General features: G+C 47.1%; 1 protein-coding gene across 2 annotated transcripts in view; it reads right to left on the bottom strand.

Moving 5' to 3' along the window:
• Rasgrf1 (Ras protein specific guanine nucleotide releasing factor 1) overlaps positions 1-13568 on the bottom strand; it is a 106477-nt gene that overhangs the window by 6690 nt on the left and 86219 nt on the right. Inside the window, exons 24-27 of one of the 2 annotated variants that reach the window (XM_051140231.1) lie at positions 9147-9344; positions 4910-4989; positions 1498-1615; positions 487-555 (exon numbers count right to left, since the gene is read on the bottom strand). In XM_051140231.1, the coding sequence (XP_050996188.1) occupies positions 487-555; positions 1498-1615; positions 4910-4989; positions 9147-9344 (465 nt within the window). The remainder of the gene's footprint in view (positions 1-486; positions 556-1497; positions 1616-4909; positions 4990-9146; positions 9345-13568) is intronic. The other variant, XM_051140232.1, reaches the window with a different exon arrangement.

Here is a 13568-nt window from a genome sequence, read left to right as displayed (position 1 = left end):
CCACTGAGCCATCTCTCCAGCCCCCTGGTGTTCTAAATTTAATACAGTAGAATTTATGCGGTGAAAGTAGAAAACCGACTCCTACAAGTTGTCCTCATATTTCCAAGGGCACCATGGTACATATATATGAACAGACACACCATACATACATACATACATACATACATACATACATACATACATACATACACACACCCTTTATAAACCAAAACCATGCAAAACCACCAACTAAGCAAGCAAAGGGGATGTTTGGAGCCACCTCTCTAGTCCTTTGTTTTAAGGCATCCCCTGGAATGTCAAATTAAGGAAGAATCACAAATGAGGACCAGCTTGCTTCTGGCCAGGGATCACGAATAAGGAAGCCGTCCTTAGGGTAATGGCCCTTGAAGCTGGACCCTGAGAGTCCTGGAAGGAATGAGGGAAGGCACTTCCAGAAGAGGATGGAACCAGCGCAGACAACACCGCTGTGAAGGAAACCTCCTTTACCTTTGCTTGGTGCTCGATTTTGTAGGCTGTCTGTTGAAACTGGCGAATCTCTCGAATAATATGGGAGATCTGTGGGAAGGCAGGGAAGGGTTAGAATAGTCTGCTCTCCTGTGCTGGCCTTGCAGATGGAAAGGGTCATTGGGAGCTGTGTCTCAAGTCACGCTACTTTCTAGAAAGCTCTGCTGGCTTTCTTTACACAGCCCACCTGTTTCCAAGGTGAAACCTGTCTATGTGGGATAACTCTGTGTGTGTGTGTGTGTGTGTGTGTGTGTGTGTGTGTGTGTGTAAGAGAACTCCCTTAGTCAGGGCCAAAGACTTCCCAACACCACTACACCCAAACCCCAGGCTGCCAGTGAAAGTGAACGGCGTGCAAGTGTCTAGTGCGTGCACGTCAGGATGCGAAGCATATGACCTTCCCTCCATTTCTAAGAAAGCCCTCCTTGTTTATGTGTGAAAGACGCCCTTTTTTATTAATGTGTAAGCCCAGGTTCAAAGTGGATGCAAATAGAGGCTCTCTGGTTGGAGTGAGTGAGAGACATGGGCGGCTAGAAGTCCTGTTCTTGCTCAGAGGGGTCTCCCTGGATCTTCTCACCCCCATGTCATCGATCTTTTGGGATGGATTTGAAACCTGTCTTTTTTGGCTGTTGTTGTGGAGTGATTTTTCTTTAGTTACACTTACACACACACCACAAAAGCCTTTCTGCGGATATTAAAGGGTGAGATGCAAAGAAAGGTGTGGGTTTTGGGGTCAGACTCAGGACCCAGAAACCAGATCTTCTTTTTACATATGTGGGGGCTTGAGCTGGTTTCTTGACCTTGCTCATCCTCCCTTGAAGGGAGGGGTGCTGGGCTGAAGTGAGAAATCAGGGAACACAGGACTAATGGCGTTAGCATCAGCCGTGGTTTTTACTGGAGGCCTCCAAGCAGGGACAGGCAGAACAAGCTGTGCTGGGGCAGAGGCTGGGTGGCTCAGTTTGGAGTTGTGGCTCCCGTTCACACAGGGAAACGTACCATCCTCATCTTGGAGAAGTTGACCAGGCCGTCCTCTGTGTAATTGGGTGTCCCCTCCTCGATGAAGGCCAAGTCAGTGAGGTACATCCCCAGGTAAGGGACACATGGTGGGTCACAACTTGGAAACAAATGGCATCCACAAAAATTTTTTGTTTTCACTTAAGGAAAGGGATTTCTGCTAAGAACAGAACATGCATGCAGATTTTTCTTGGCTGGTAGCAAAGGGGTTTCTAGTTCTGAAGAATCATAGGGCATACACAGGTCTAGACTGCCTGGACCCTCAACCCACACCTGGCGGGGAGGGAAGGTCTTACTTGTATCTCCTCCTTATGTGACCCAAAATGCCTTTCTTTACTTCTCTGGCATCTACGAAGTGGAGTTCCTCAGCTGTCCGCTGTCCCCAGTCCCCTACAGGTTCACTGTTCCCCGCCCCCCACTGTTACTCTGTGTTCAGTCACCTCTGGGAAGGCTGTGCCACCCACACCCAAGTTCCATCAGTCACCCAGTGCAGCATCCCCAAGACCTGTCTTTTTGTCACTTAAGTTTTAGGGCCAAAGCAGGAAGCCCTGGCTTGACCACTTTCCTAGAAATGTCTTCTGGAAAGGGTGAACGATTCTCAGGGTCTATTGTTATAAGAGATGAGATCCTGGTGTGATGGACTAGGCCTCTGATGTGTGATTCTGAATAGGTGCTCATGTTCCCGAACCATGGCAGCTTTTCTGGTCCTTTGGGGGGGGGGGTGCCGGGAAGGATTAATGGGGTTGGTGATAAAGTGAGCAGCCCTGACCCTCCCTTCAGAAGTTCCAGGGGATCCCTGAGATGGTGCTTTGCTAGGCAACCATCTCTCAACTTGGCACAGACATGCCAGAGGAATTGTTCCTTTGGCCACCTGACACTCTTGCCACCCTGGACTTTGAACTAGTCCCAACTCCATCTCCCCTATACTGGGATTAAAGGTGAATATTATTATGAACATTTGATTTTTTGTTTTGTTTTGATTTTTTGAGACTGGGTCTCTCTACATGGCTCTGGCCACCCTGACCATCACACCTGATTTTATTGGTGCTAGGGATTGAACCCAGTGCCTCTTTTTTTTTTTTTTTTTTTTTGAGACAGGGTTTCTCTGTGTAGCCTTGGCCATCCTGGACTCACTTTGTAGACCAGGCTGGCCTCGAACTCACAGCGATCTGCCTGAACCCAGTGCCTCTTGAAGGCTAAGTAAGCACTCTAGCACCTCAGCTAAACTCCCAGGCCACGATAGGCCACTTTAACTGCCTAGAAGGTCATAAATAGATAACTATCTAGTAAGATTGCTCTAGAACAAAGATATAGCATTGTCCCACTCTTAAGTGTTAATCCAAATGGGCCTTGTCAGTCACCTGCACAGGAGAATGCTCTTCAGAGAGCTTTCCCAGAGATCTTTTAGAACGACTGTGAGGCCTACCCAACCATGTAGGTCACCACAGTGGTCCCTTTTCTGTTCGCTTTCATCCCTTGAGTATTATATCTTTAACTATATATTTTCTACACTGTACTGTGAATCCTGTCTACATTCTTTTGATGGACATCACTAGGACCAGAAAGCTGATAACAGGTTGAAAAAAAAATTCCAGGGATGCATGAATGGGGCTGGGGATGCACCAGGAGAGCCACTACAGGATTCCTTGGGGGTGGTCACCATTTCTGCCTGAAGACTATTGTCAGTTATCTTCTGCTTTTTGTCCTTTTTCTGGTGAAACAGACTCCCTAGCATCACTGGATATGACACGCTCTCCATCTTCACAGGGCAGATCTGCCTTACATAGAGATCTTGGTTCCCGGATGCCCCTTAAGCCCTCTGCTCTGTGCCATAGGCAACAGAGGGTTCTCGGGGAGGCACTTACACAGGCATACAGGTCACCTGAAAGGGAAGACAGTCAGGAGAGGGACTCAGACAGAATGGGAGCCACGGAGACATTTAGGTAGCAGTAGTGGCTGCGGTGGATGAGGAAGCCGTGGGAAGGAGGCATATGGAGCAACGCCCAGAGGCAGACGGACAGTTGGTGAATGCACAGTGGGGCAGCTCCGTACAAGCACAGTCCACAGGGGCTCCTGGGAGCCCGGGCGGAGGAGAGACGGCCGGACAGCACAGATGGGTTCAACATCTGTCTGAGGACATAAACAAAGTGGAAATGGTCAAGGCAATGGCACACTGAGCTAGTGAAGGATGGACAAGAAGTAGGGCAGGAAGGAAACAAGAAGAGGAGGCAGGTGAGGCTGGCTGGGAAGAGGGAGTGAGGAGGGCATTCCAGCCCATGTCAGGGGCTGAAAGGTGTTGGCTGTCCCACACTAATGTTCAGGGACCTTAATTGGGGCTCTTATTGGCTGTGGTCAAGAAGTCTCTTACGGAAGGGAGGAGAGTACTCCTGGAAGTTAGAGAGACCCAGCATCTCCAAGATCCAGTGAGGAGCCAGCCAGCCAGGAGCGAGACAGGGATAAATGAGGGCAGAGCCTAGTATGGACGCCTGAAGAAACCATCTCTCACAAGTAATAAAAGCAGAGTTTTGTTTTTTCAGAGTCCACATCTCATGAGTGTGCAGCCAAAGTCAGCTGAGTCATGGCTTTCTTGTCAGAGGTACCCAGAATCTCATGGGACAGTGCCCAAGGCAGAGTGCAAAGTTCTGGTCTTGGAGGCCAGCTCAGGCCAAATCCAGGCTCTAATGCCATTGCCGCATGACCTTGGCATGTGCTCCCTATCTTTTGTTTAGAAAAACAGGATGGAAAGAGCTGCCTTAGCGTTGGGGTTCACAATGTCTGGAGATGCTTCTGGTAGTCCTAAGTGGAGCGGTGTCATTAACGTCCCATAGAGTGAAGCCACAGTGTGCCTACAAATCCCACAATGCATAGGCAAGCTTTTGGACACAGAATCATACTGGCTCAAGTGAGAACAGTGCTGAGTTTGAGAAACCCACTTTCCAGGCAGTATCAATGGCAAAAGTTAGAGAGGTGACCTGCAAACTGTAAAAGTGAAGTTATCAACTATTGGTAAAACTATTATTTCTTTGCTTCTAAGATGTAACTGTTAGTAATGTATGCACTCGCTTTGATGAATTCCTTCATGTGAGCAAGAAACACAACTGTATTAAATAAGCTAACTCGACATACTGGTTATTGAAGTTATTAAAGTGGAAAATTGCATTTAAGAATCAAGAAATCTGGTACCACCTCTGGTCAACCACAGAGAAGTTGCTTCTGGCATTTCTCTGGTAGATAATGGAGGGCAAAACTGAGCCACTGCTGGGTCTGGGGAGTCTGTGGGTCTTATGGGTAGGCAGAGGGACAGGCAGACTTCCTGCTCTGACCGGATGTAGTGTGAAGATGCCTTGGTAATGAGGGCTACGATTTTTAAACACAACAACGAAGCACCACTTACTTTTTCAGAGCTTCTCTGAGGTTCTTAAATCTGCCCTCTGATGACACAAGCTTTTGGAGCTTGTCAATCAAAGCTTTCGTCTAGAAGGAATCAGAAGCATTTACTAACATTCGACACACATCCAGGCCCCAAGCCCCAGGCTCTGGTCCATGATCTGACAAGCTGACCTCAGGGCTCCAGGCTACATTTGGATCTGGGGACTTTCAGTGCACGGCAACCTCACCCTTGATTTCTTTTGGAGTCAGGCTTGATCCCTGTCATAAGTGCCTCTCTTCATATATGCCTCCCCGAACACCAAAGTGAGGAATGACCCTGGAAACTGGTGTGATCCAGAGGACTAGTTATTTAGAAGGACTTGGTGAGTGACTTGAGGGAGTCTGCATTTAGAGGAGGAAATAGCTAATTCCTGCTATAGACTTTTCATGGCCATAATTTTTTTTTTTTCAGTGCTGGGGACTGTGAGCCTGGGACTTCTGACATATGAAGCAAGTCCCCTTCCACTGAGCTCTGCCCTGACCTTTATGATCTTTCCATAAGCTGGGCCAATGAATCTGACCAATTTTGCACACCCTCACTTTGATGAGCCTGAGTGAAATGCCATCCAAGGTCAAGAATGGAGGAAAAGGATGGCAGAGGAACTGATCATCCAAGAAGGAAAGGCCTAGGCAGAAAGGATGAAACCCTTGGTGAAGGGCGTGTGAAATGATCATCCAGGCCTGAGCTACATGTGAGCAAGGCAGGGGATGGGCAGCTGGATTTGACTGGCAAGAACAGCTATATTCCCAGGAGAGTCCACTGCACTGGGTCGGTCTTTGTGCACCTTTCCCTGTCTGGGCTACAGGATGTCTCTCTGAGGTCCTCCATTCCCTCATTTATACATGGATGGGAGGGATTAACTTTTCCTCTCTATATTTGTCCTGAAAATCCAGAACATGTCTGGGAAACAATGCTATGAATGGTCATGCATCATAAGGACCAGGACTGTACTAACTAGCCCCAGAGGGACATAGTCACAGGCCCTGGTGTGTGCAGTCACAGGACATGACAATATGAGTGTCCATGCTGACAGATGCTCGCTGTGCACCCTTTGATGGGGAAGAGAGGATGGAGGCGTTGATTGACCTTAGCTATAAGGAGCGGGAGCACTGGTGTTTAGACTGAGCCTCAAAGCACAAACGCATTCTTATCTGATGATGACAGAGACACGTGGCAGCAGAACAGAACCGATACCAAGTTAAGGCACGTGACTCTGACGTTCCCTTAAAATTGGCTTTCAGTACCCTGGTAAAGCCCACATTCCTCTGATAGGGTCATGGTGACTACCTGTCCCAGCCCTTCCCATGATGGTACCCTCTTCCTTTCCTTGCGCAGGGAAGGATCCAGAATGGATTCAGGTAAAATGTGGCGATTTCGCACCAGATCTGGGTACTCCTCAGCCCCTGACACCCACCCTCAGCATGCACAAGAGCAAATCCCCACTCTTCAGATATTTACCAAGGGTAGTACTAGTTCAGATATGGTAGATTTTTGAAGAAAGATGCCCATATTTTGAGGCCATTAGCATGCATTCAGAGTGTGTGGTGTGTGTGTGTGTGTGTGTGTGTATGTGTGTGTGTGTGTGATTTGTGGATGTATGTGGAGGTAAGAGGACATGTCTCAGGAGTCTGCCTTCTACTATGGGCTCTGGGAACTGACTTCAGGTCACCAGACTTGTACTTTACCCACCTTACCCACCAAGCCATCTCACTGGCCCTATGTAAGCTATTTCTGATGTGTGGGGATCAGTGGTGACTCTGGAAGGCACACAATTTGATTCTTTCCATGGCCTCGTGTCTACTGTGTACACAGACTGTCTCTGGGCTGCCACTCTATCCAGGATAGCGTTTGGGATGCCATGAAGCTTTCCCTGTTTGTTCTTCTTTGAAAGCCATGTCACACATGCTTAGGCTGGGCCAGGAGCTCCGTTCTTCTAACTCTCCCTGGGGTGCTAGGCCTGGGATCTGGAGGCTTTCTGGTTAAGTGTGGACATCAATGGGTAGAAAAAGGGGGAAGCTTTACATATGTCACTGAATTAAGGAACAAACAAAGGAGCATTGTCAAGAAGAAAGATGATTCTATGGCCTCCGAAATACTCTCCCTTCCTGCTTATCAAAGAGAAGACATCAAGTGGCAAAGAATGTTTCCTCCCAAAGAGGCCAAGACATTTTGGGAGATGAAGGCAGCTTTTTGTCCTGCCAGATACGACCTCCCTGGGGTGAGGAACCACAGGCACATTACTCATTTCTGCGGTCCCACAGAGCCATGCCAGACACTTCCCGAAGGGACAGAGATTGTTTGAAAGATGACGGGAAGGGAACTGAAAGCAGAAAGGAGAAACAAAGCAAATTTCAAAGCACACTTGACTCTCCTGTTTGGCTGGTCTGGATTTGACATCATGCTTTATTGAATTGGGGCTGACATACTGAAGAACGTGATAACAAGACTGTGCTTCAGGGTCTTTAGGAGATGTGGCCATCTTGATGGGTCACAAGAGTCCATAGGCTACCCTACCTGCAGAGAGACAATGAACATGGATTTTGTTGGTGGGGCCATGGACACGGCCTTCCAGAGCCATCAGAGCCAAGCACAATGTGGATACCTAACTACTGACATGCAGAATGGCCGGAGAAGCCAGCCAGCTCAGTCTGCCATTTAAAGCTGAGGCCAGGATGTGTTCCCAGATGCCTCTTTACTGTTATTAGACCAAGCCTGCTGCCTCCTGGTTCTGGACAATGTTTTTAGAATGCAGGCCAGGCTGCATACACTGTCCACTAGCTGCTCTTGTTTTAGACTCTTACGGAAGAGAACGGAAGATTTCAGAATGGTCATGATCTGTCCCCGTACACTCCGACTCCGTGAGGATGGTGATGCTGAAGAAATATAGCATGTGCAGTCTAGGAAGAGTCTAGAAGGACTGGATGGGAAGCCTAGTCTGGAGGGTCCCTAGAAAAGGTGCCATCATCCACCGGTACATGGAGGGAAGAGTAAGAACCGGAATGGGCTCCCTATAGACCTAGTCCAAACCTGACAAGCCATACTGACTCAGATGACTTGGGACTTAGGGGTCTTCCTCAAGCCCTGACTTCAGTTTATGACAGCATGTGCTTGTGTGGCCATTTGTCCTGAAACCCTCAACTTCTGTTCTTCCTTGGAGTAGCTAAGAGTAAAGACATCTCTCATGGCCCTAACCCTGACCAATGTGCCAATAAGGAAGAGGCCCAGTGTCACTGAGATGTGAGGACGTATGGTCCTATAGATTCTGCAGCTCAGGTCTAATCAGGGACTAGAGTGCCTGGAGCACAGGGAAGGACAGAAGATGGGCACATCCCAAAGCTTTTCTGGTTTGGATGCTTATCTAAGTAGGAAGATTTATGGAGCTGATGCCCGCTAGTAGGTAAGATCACAACCTGCTACTGGCTCAAGGAAGATAACGAGAAACAGGTGACAAAGAGAAAAATGAAGGGGATCTAGAGTGCAAGTCTAGAGGGCTGCAGACGGGACAGGCTCCTTGGCGATGCTGGGTCCTGAAAGGCCCTCTTAGCTGAAAGACCACAGATATCGCTGTCACGTTACAAGTGCCTTTAGAGGCTTACTTATCCTTGGTGATGCTTGTCTATTTTCTGCAGACATGTGAACCAGGCTTGGGGCACCCGCCGAGTTCACCATGGAAGTACTGGTGTGCCTCGTAGTGTGCTTTGTTGAAGGGAGCTCTCCTTATGGGCTACCCCATCATGACCCTAGCGCCCCATAAGATTCATCTTATGCTTTGTCAGAAATCATGGTCCACATGAATAGAGATTAAATTTAGACTTAAGGTTACCAGTTATTCAGTAGGTTACAGTTATCCAGTGGGCAGATGCAGCCACTGGATACTTGGAGTCTTGGGAGAGAACTTCCCAAGGTTGGGAGCCTTATGAAGTTACTACTCTTGTTTCAAACCAAGAAGAAGAGAGAGAGTATTGGTACCAATAACCACTGCATCACAGCTCCCACTGTGGGCTCTTACTTGCCCTAGGAATTGAAGTTCCACAGGTCCACTTGCACATCTGGGGCCTGACATCTGTTCCTAACTGACACGATCTTCCTGGAAATGTGGATCCTCAGCTCGGTCCTTTGTTCACACCCACGGATCCTGGTCTCCCCGCTCCCAATCCCAGCCCAGGTCCATCTGGCAGCAGTGCCAGCTTCCTGCCCGCACCTGCTTAGAAACTTTGAGCCATGTCTTTTTGAGTCGGAAGATTGCGCTGCGGTTCATGGAGGAGGTGATCTCTAGCACGGCATTGTAGTTGTGTAGGCAGCGGCAAATGTCGGCCACAGCCACCCACTTCTCAATGGCGCTCACCCTTGCATTGATGTCCTCATTTCGGATAATTTCTGAAGCAATCAAGTTACTGATCTTTAAGCCAATGCAATAAGATAGGGAAAAAGTAAAAGGAATATATATATTGTAAATAATAATAAATTATTATTGCAGATACAATTTCTTATTTCAAACAGTGAACTGGAAAACTATCAGAACAAATGCTTAATATAAAAAAGGAGATATTTTTCCTAGGAATTAGTGATGATCTATTTAAAATTACAGTGCAGCTGAGTGTGGTGGCATGCACCCTTTACCCCCATGACTTGGGAGGTATAGGCAGGAGGACCCCAAGTTTGAGTCCAGCCTGAGACATACTAAGGTCTTACCTCAGTAAAATAAAATGAAAACAAACAAGCAAAGTAATGACAAAGGTTTTACCACCCAAATAACAAGAGGGCTGTGAATTACCTTGGAATCTAAGTTAATAAGAACAGCGTAGGTTGTGGCATGGGAGAAAAAGGTTAGCAAAGGATGTAAAAGGTTTGAGTAATGTGGGAAAAGATCATATCGCCAAATGGTCCTGTAAGTACCGTGCTTTCATAACTAACCCAGGAGGTCAGTGTAAACCAGCTCAGCATCTGGTGGACATTGCTTTGGCACTTGGTGGAGTGGTCACCCAGGAGGTCAGTGTAAACCAGCTCAGCATCTGGTGGACATTGCTTTGGCACTTGGTGGAGTGGTCCTAGAGCTCACTGGAAGAACAAACAGCACGACAAAGCCTGGTTCTGAGGGAAGTTCCTATCAAGTTCCCTTCTGGAGCAGGACACAGACTTGGTCTCACATATGCAGGAGACCAGATCTCCGTGGAATCCCACACTCCACCGACAACCCTATTCACCCAAACAAATCACGTGTGAGTTAGAACTGGAGTGGCTAAGTGGGTGGGAGCTGGACCCGAACATCAGGGAACTGCAGTTGCAAGGAGCTAGGGAGTCACGAAACAGCCACTTCCCTGCATGGTGCCCTTAAATCTATAATATTTTAAAATAGAAAGTATAATAATACATAAATACATATGTATGAAAGCATCACAATGAAATACATTTCTCTGTATGCTAGTAAAAATTGATTTAAAAGGTTTAAAAAAAAGACTTATTTTTGAAAAAAAAAAAAAAAAAAACGGTGTTAAGAGGCAACTACGCCGGGCGTGGTGGCGCGCGCCTTTAATCCCAGCACTCAGGAGGCAGAGGCAGGCGGATCGCTGTGAGTTCGAGGCCAGCCTGGTCTACAAAGTGAGTCCAGGACAGCCAAGGCTACACAGAGAAACCCTGTCTCGAAAAAACCAAAAAAAAAAAAAAAAAAAAAAAAAAGAGGCAACTACATGGTCCATGGTCCATGCCTTTAATCCCAGCACTGGGGAGACAGAGGCAGGTGGATCTCTGTGAGTTCAAGGTCAGCCTGGTCTACAAAGCAAGTCCAGGACAGCCAAGGCTACAAAGAGAAACCCTGTCTTGAAAAACAAAATAAAACAAACAAACAAACAAACAAACAAAAAGAGGCAAGAGAAACCTTCTCTAAAGCAGTTGCTATGGCATGGATGCCAAGAAGGGATGTTGAACTTGAATTTTTTTTTTCTCACTTGTTTATTTTCGTGTGTATGTGTGCACGCAGGAGGGTGGGTTGTGTCTTCTGCAGTGCATGTGAGAACAACTTGAGGGGTTTGGTTTTCTCCTCCCACCGGGTGGGTTTCAGATATGGAACTTGGGTTATCAGCCTCGGCAGTAGGATTTCCCACTGATACATCTTGCCACCTGGGATGCTGAACTTTAGTGTGTACTTAAGGAAAACGATTGCATTTTGAGGGGGGGGGGATAGCAAACAAAACAGTGTGTGTGTGTGTGTGTTCTATCTACTAATTAAGTTGAAGTAGTTAAAATATCTTTCCATATAGAAAACAATGGAATAGGGCTACAGAGATGGCTCAGTGGTTAAGAGCACAGTCTGCCCTTCCAGAGGTCCTGAGTTCAATTCCCAGCAACCACATTGTGGCTCACAACTGTCTACATTAGAATCTGATGCCCTCTTCTGGTGTGCAAACCTACATGCAGACAGAGCACTCATATACATTAAATAAATAAATAAATAATCTTAAAAAAAGAAAACACTGGAATAAAAACGTTTAAAAAAAAACTTAAAATCAGGCACCCAGCTGTTCATTTGCCATGGCTAAGGAGGGTTTGTACTCAAGACACAGAATCTTTCAAGATTAGAAAAACTATGAATTCTTAAATTTGCCATATCGATAGATTAAAGGAAGGAAGAACCATATGACCATTTTAGTAGCTGTAGAACACTGAATAAAAGTCAATTTATGATTTGCAGAGATGAGTCAATGGTTAAAAGCTCCTGAAGCTCTGGCAGAGAGCTGGGGTTCAGTTCCCAGCACCAATGTCATATTGCTGACAGAAATCTAGAGGATCTGATGCCCTCTCTGACCTCTGTGGGCATCTTCATGCAGGTGGCACACATAAATATACCCAGGCACACACACGTACACATTAAAAATAAATAAGAAAAAAAGTAAAAGTCATCATTCATGATAAAAATTATTGGCATTCAAGGAATAGAAAGGGATTTTTTCCCCTAACTTTATCCCCTCTTACATAGGAGAAGATTAAAAGCTTTTTCTGAATTTAACTAATAAAAGCAAAAAGTCTTCTGTGATTGGGGGGGGGGGCACATCATGTCAGTTATCCTGACTGCCTGGCCATAGACTGCACCACAAAAGACACACTGTCTCCATCTCCATTGAACGTTGTTCTGGAGAGTGCTGGGGTGACTGAGGCACTGGGGTGCAAGTGCTGAGGCTGGATGGCTCCTGCTGTTTTGCACCCTGGCTACATGCCTGTCCCAACAAAGTCTGGTCTGAGTGCTGGAGACCCCAGTAAGCGCCAACCAACGGGACAAAGACATTAGAGGCCAATGGCTAGATAATAGAAGGTTGAGCCATGTCAGAGATTAAGATATTCCACAGAGGCACACATTCTGTGTCTGAACAGAATAATGGGTGTGAACAGAGATGCCAAGTGCCAAACAGTCACAAGGGCAACTTCCAGAGGACTACGTGGGTTCAAAGGGGGGAACTCTTCTACTGTGTCATAGGATCAGTGCCATTTTAATCTCTTTCAGTTTCAGTTTCTTCCTCTATAGAGTCAGTGTCATGGTTTATATGAGATTTCCATACACACAGAGCCAAGTGCTAGGCAGTTATGGGAAATATTAGAGGCCACTTTTAGTAAAAAACTTTTCAAGCACCCCTCATAGCCACACGCCTTCCCCAGAAGACTCGGAAGCTTGTTCTGCTCCCAATTCTCTAGGGAGAGATTCTGGGAACATTGATGCCTACGTGCCTGGGTGTGTGCAATGTGCATGTGTGTGTGTGTGTATACACGTGCATGTGTGCACATGTAGGTGCATATGTGACTGCATGAGTGCACGTGTGTGTGCATTTGTGTGAGTGCATGTATCCATGTGTGAGTATTCGTGTGTGTGTGTGTGTGTGTGTCTGTGAGTGTGATGCACCAGTCTGATCTTAGTGCCCTAATCAGAGTCAGCTCAAGCCCCTTTTTCTCACACTCACAGGCTCACTTTTCTGCTTTTGTGTTTTGGCCCCTCTTCACCGTTCTCCAGGAGAGCTAAGGTGGAGGGAGTACTGGGAGGTGAAGATGTGCAAGGCTATCCCAATCCTGTCCAGGGCGGTCTCAAGCCCTTGTCTCAAGCCAGCTTTGTGAACAGAGGCTCTGAGGCTTCTAGACTCTTCAGTGCTAACATGTGGAGCCATCTTACCAACCACGGAAGGCAATGTGTGGCTAGGACATCACACCATCATGTCTAGGGTAGATGGCACTGCTAGACAACATTTTGGGAAGTCAGAAGGGTTTGGATAATGCTCTTATCCGAGGGAAGTTGTCTGCCATTTCCAGACTCATTTTGCTTATTCCTAAGGCTGAGGTGAGGTAAGAAAATAAAAAACATTAAGAACGCTTTGGGTCTTTTCTGCCCAGCCCTTCCTCCTTCCCATTCTTCTTGCTACTGGTCTGCTGTGACCCTAATCTGAGGAGGAGCTCTTTGTGGTGGCCACAGGCCTGAGGAGGCTCCTCAGCATCCATTGCTGGCAGATGGCTCTGCATGAATGTCCCAGCTGATCGTCACGTGGCCCTCTCCCAGTTATCTGGTTAACAGGTGAAGAAACTGAGACTGAAGGGAAGCAAGTTGGCCCTGGCTACACAGCTAGGGGCGGGGCGTGCAGGAGGTGGC

Source organism: Acomys russatus, chromosome 32, assembly GCF_903995435.1.
Source record: "Acomys russatus chromosome 32, mAcoRus1.1, whole genome shotgun sequence".
In the NCBI taxonomy this organism is placed as follows: Eukaryota; Metazoa; Chordata; class Mammalia; order Rodentia; family Muridae; genus Acomys; species Acomys russatus.
The sequence above is the reverse complement of the archived record's forward strand: the minus strand, read 5'-3'. Positions and strand labels throughout refer to the sequence as shown.